Source organism: Geospiza fortis, unplaced genomic scaffold (genome assembly GCF_000277835.1).
Source record: "Geospiza fortis unplaced genomic scaffold, GeoFor_1.0 scaffold241, whole genome shotgun sequence".
In the NCBI taxonomy this organism is placed as follows: Eukaryota; Metazoa; Chordata; class Aves; order Passeriformes; family Thraupidae; genus Geospiza; species Geospiza fortis.
The window spans coordinates 634,594-637,126 of record NW_005054491.1 but is presented as its reverse complement, the minus strand read 5'-3'; the positions used below and the strand labels follow the sequence as shown (position 1 = coordinate 637,126).

Below are 2,533 nucleotides of genomic sequence, written 5' to 3'. Positions count from 1 at the left end.
ACTGTTTGGCGGGCAAAGGAAGTGCTGGGAACACGGCTGGTGTTCCCAAGGGTTGTGGCTGTGAGAGAGGACCTGGCAGAGGTGACGGCACTGACACACGAACAGGAAGATCAGAGTTGTGGTATTGAAAAGCTTTTTCACAGCTACGAGTTCACGGCCCTGGCCCCTCGCTTGCCGGCGGCAGGAAGCACAAGAGAGAGAAACCACAAGAAGAGCAGGTAGCCTGGGTGCAGAGGCACGAGGGATGCGCAGGGCAGGAGCATCCCCGCATCCCTACAGCTGGGCAGGAGCATCCCTGCAGCTGGACAGCTGGATAGGAGAATCCCTCCAGCCCTACAGCAGGGCAGGAGCATCCCTGCATCCCTACAGCTGGACAGGGGAATCCCTTCATCCCTGCAGCTGGACAGGAGCATCCCTGCAGCTGGACAGGGGAATCCCTCCAGCCCTACAGCTGGACAGGAGCATCCCTGCATCTCGACAGCTGGACAGGAGAATCCCTCCAGCCCTACAGCAGGGCAGGAGCATCCCTGCATCCCTACAGCTAGGCAGGGAAATCCCTCCATGCCTACAGCTGGACAAGAACATCCCTCCATGCCTACAGCTGGACAGGAGCATCCCTCCATGCCTCCAGCCTGGCAGCACCAGGAGGATGGCCACATGCTCCCTGCTTCCCTCTGCCAGCCCTGTTCTGAGCCTGCCCACACCCACACGTGCCAGCAGACCCCGGCAGCCCCTTCCCCCATTTGGGGAAGGGTGTGACAGCCTCCTGAAAGTGAAGGGGCAGAGGTGGTCGCATCCCTCCTGAAAGGCCACTATGCCCTGGCTGCTCCATCTGGGTCCCATCTGCTGCTGCTGGTCCTGCCCCTTCCCCCAAACTCTGATGTATTTAAACACACATCAAAAGTGCCGGGCAGGCCCTGGGGAGCCCTGGTTGCAGCAGTTTTCTTCCATCAGTGAGAGTGGACTGCAGCCAGCTCTGGAGCCAGGAGAGAAGGAATGTGCTGCCCTCGTTGCCTGGGGAAGGCAAGGAAGGGCGCAGCCAGGTGTTTTCTCCCGGTTTTCACTTTTTCATGGCATTTTGGCAGCAGCAGGGGTGCAGCTCTGCTCCCCACCAGAGCTTGAGTTCGCCTGCCAGGCATCAGCTCTGTAGTGACAGTGATGGGAGACAGACAAGTCCCCATGGAAAATGGCTGGGGGAGAGCAGACAAGAGGAAAACCAAGAGATCCATCAGATTTATAAATCTGGAGTAATTTTTTCATAACTTCCAGCAAGAATCCTCCCAGATCCCTGCAGCAAACCCAACTGCACTGCCTGCCTGTACCAGAACAACCCGGACACAGAATCCACTCAGAGTCACCCAAGCAGGGAAGGGATGAGACTGAGCCCAGCACTAAAACCCCAGAGAAATCCCACGCATTCCTAATGACAACAGCAGCTGGATCTGAGGAGAACACTGCTGGAGGCGGCGCTGCCAGAGGCACCTCCCCACGCTCTGAGGACACAGGGGTGAGCAGGAGCAGGGAGAGGAACGGCATGGCAGGGACACGCGCGTCTCGGCGGGCACGTACCTGCTTGAACTGCTCCTCGTAGGTCCAGTCGCCATGGTCAGGTGCTGGTGGTGGGGGATGAGCGTGGCCCAGCCCGGGGGGCAGCCGCTCCTGCCCCCCTGGCAGCCGTGGGGGCTCCCCCCGGTAGTGCTGGGGTGCTGGGGGCTTGCGGAGCAGCAGGGATCCCGCACCCGCCCGCACCGCCTCTGCCGAGCTGAGCCCTTCCTCTCCCATGTCTTCTTCTTCCTCGTAGTCTTCCTCTTCATCCTCCTCCTCTTCTTCCTCTTCCTCCTCACCCAGGTCCTCTTCAAAGTCATCTTCATCCCATTTGCCCTTTCTGGAGCCGGGAGGAGAGGAGAGGTTTGGTCACACGCTGGTTCCCACGGTCCATCCCTCTCTCCTGCCCACCCCAGCTGTGGGGTTGGGACCACCCACCCAGCACACAGTGGAGTCCCAGTACAGCCCATTGGTGGGGGCAGCTTTGTGGGGCACACCCAGAATCCTGGGAGCAGCTCCATCACGGACCTCTCCTCTGCCAGATGGCTCCTGGCCTGGCCCTGCCCTGAGAGGATGCACGCTGGAGGCAGCCGAGGGTGCTGCATAATTTAACACCAGCCTGGGGTCCTCTGTCCCAGCCCCACGTGGCTGCTGGGCAAGGATGGGATGTTGTGCCAACCCAGCATGAGGAATCCCCACCACGGAGCCAAGCCACTGCTCTGAAATATCCCAATAGCTCTAACCCAAGCCACAGGATCCCCGCAGCCTGCCCAGCCCCACTAGTGTTGTGCCACTTCCCTGCCCCTTCCCCAAACCCACGAGAGCTGCCTGAGCACACTCACAGATCCTCCTCCTCCTCGGAGCCCATCTCCTGCTGGTACCCGCCGCCATCTTCCTCCTCCTCTCCGCGCTCCTCCTCTTCCTCCTCCTCAGAGGCCTGGCTCTCATCCGACAGCCCCGGGCTGGGCGAGTGGCTGAGGCCGGCGGC

General features: G+C 60.8%; 1 protein-coding gene across 1 annotated transcript in view; it reads right to left on the bottom strand.

Moving 5' to 3' along the window:
- WDR18 (WD repeat domain 18) overlaps positions 1 to 2,533 on the bottom strand; it is a gene marked incomplete at its 5' end in the record, with an annotated part of 28,212 nt that extends 25,679 nt beyond the window's left edge. The window contains 2 exon segments of the mRNA XM_031063263.1: positions 1,570 to 1,885; positions 2,388 to 2,533. Coding sequence (XP_030919123.1) covers positions 1,570 to 1,885; positions 2,388 to 2,533 — 462 coding nt within the window.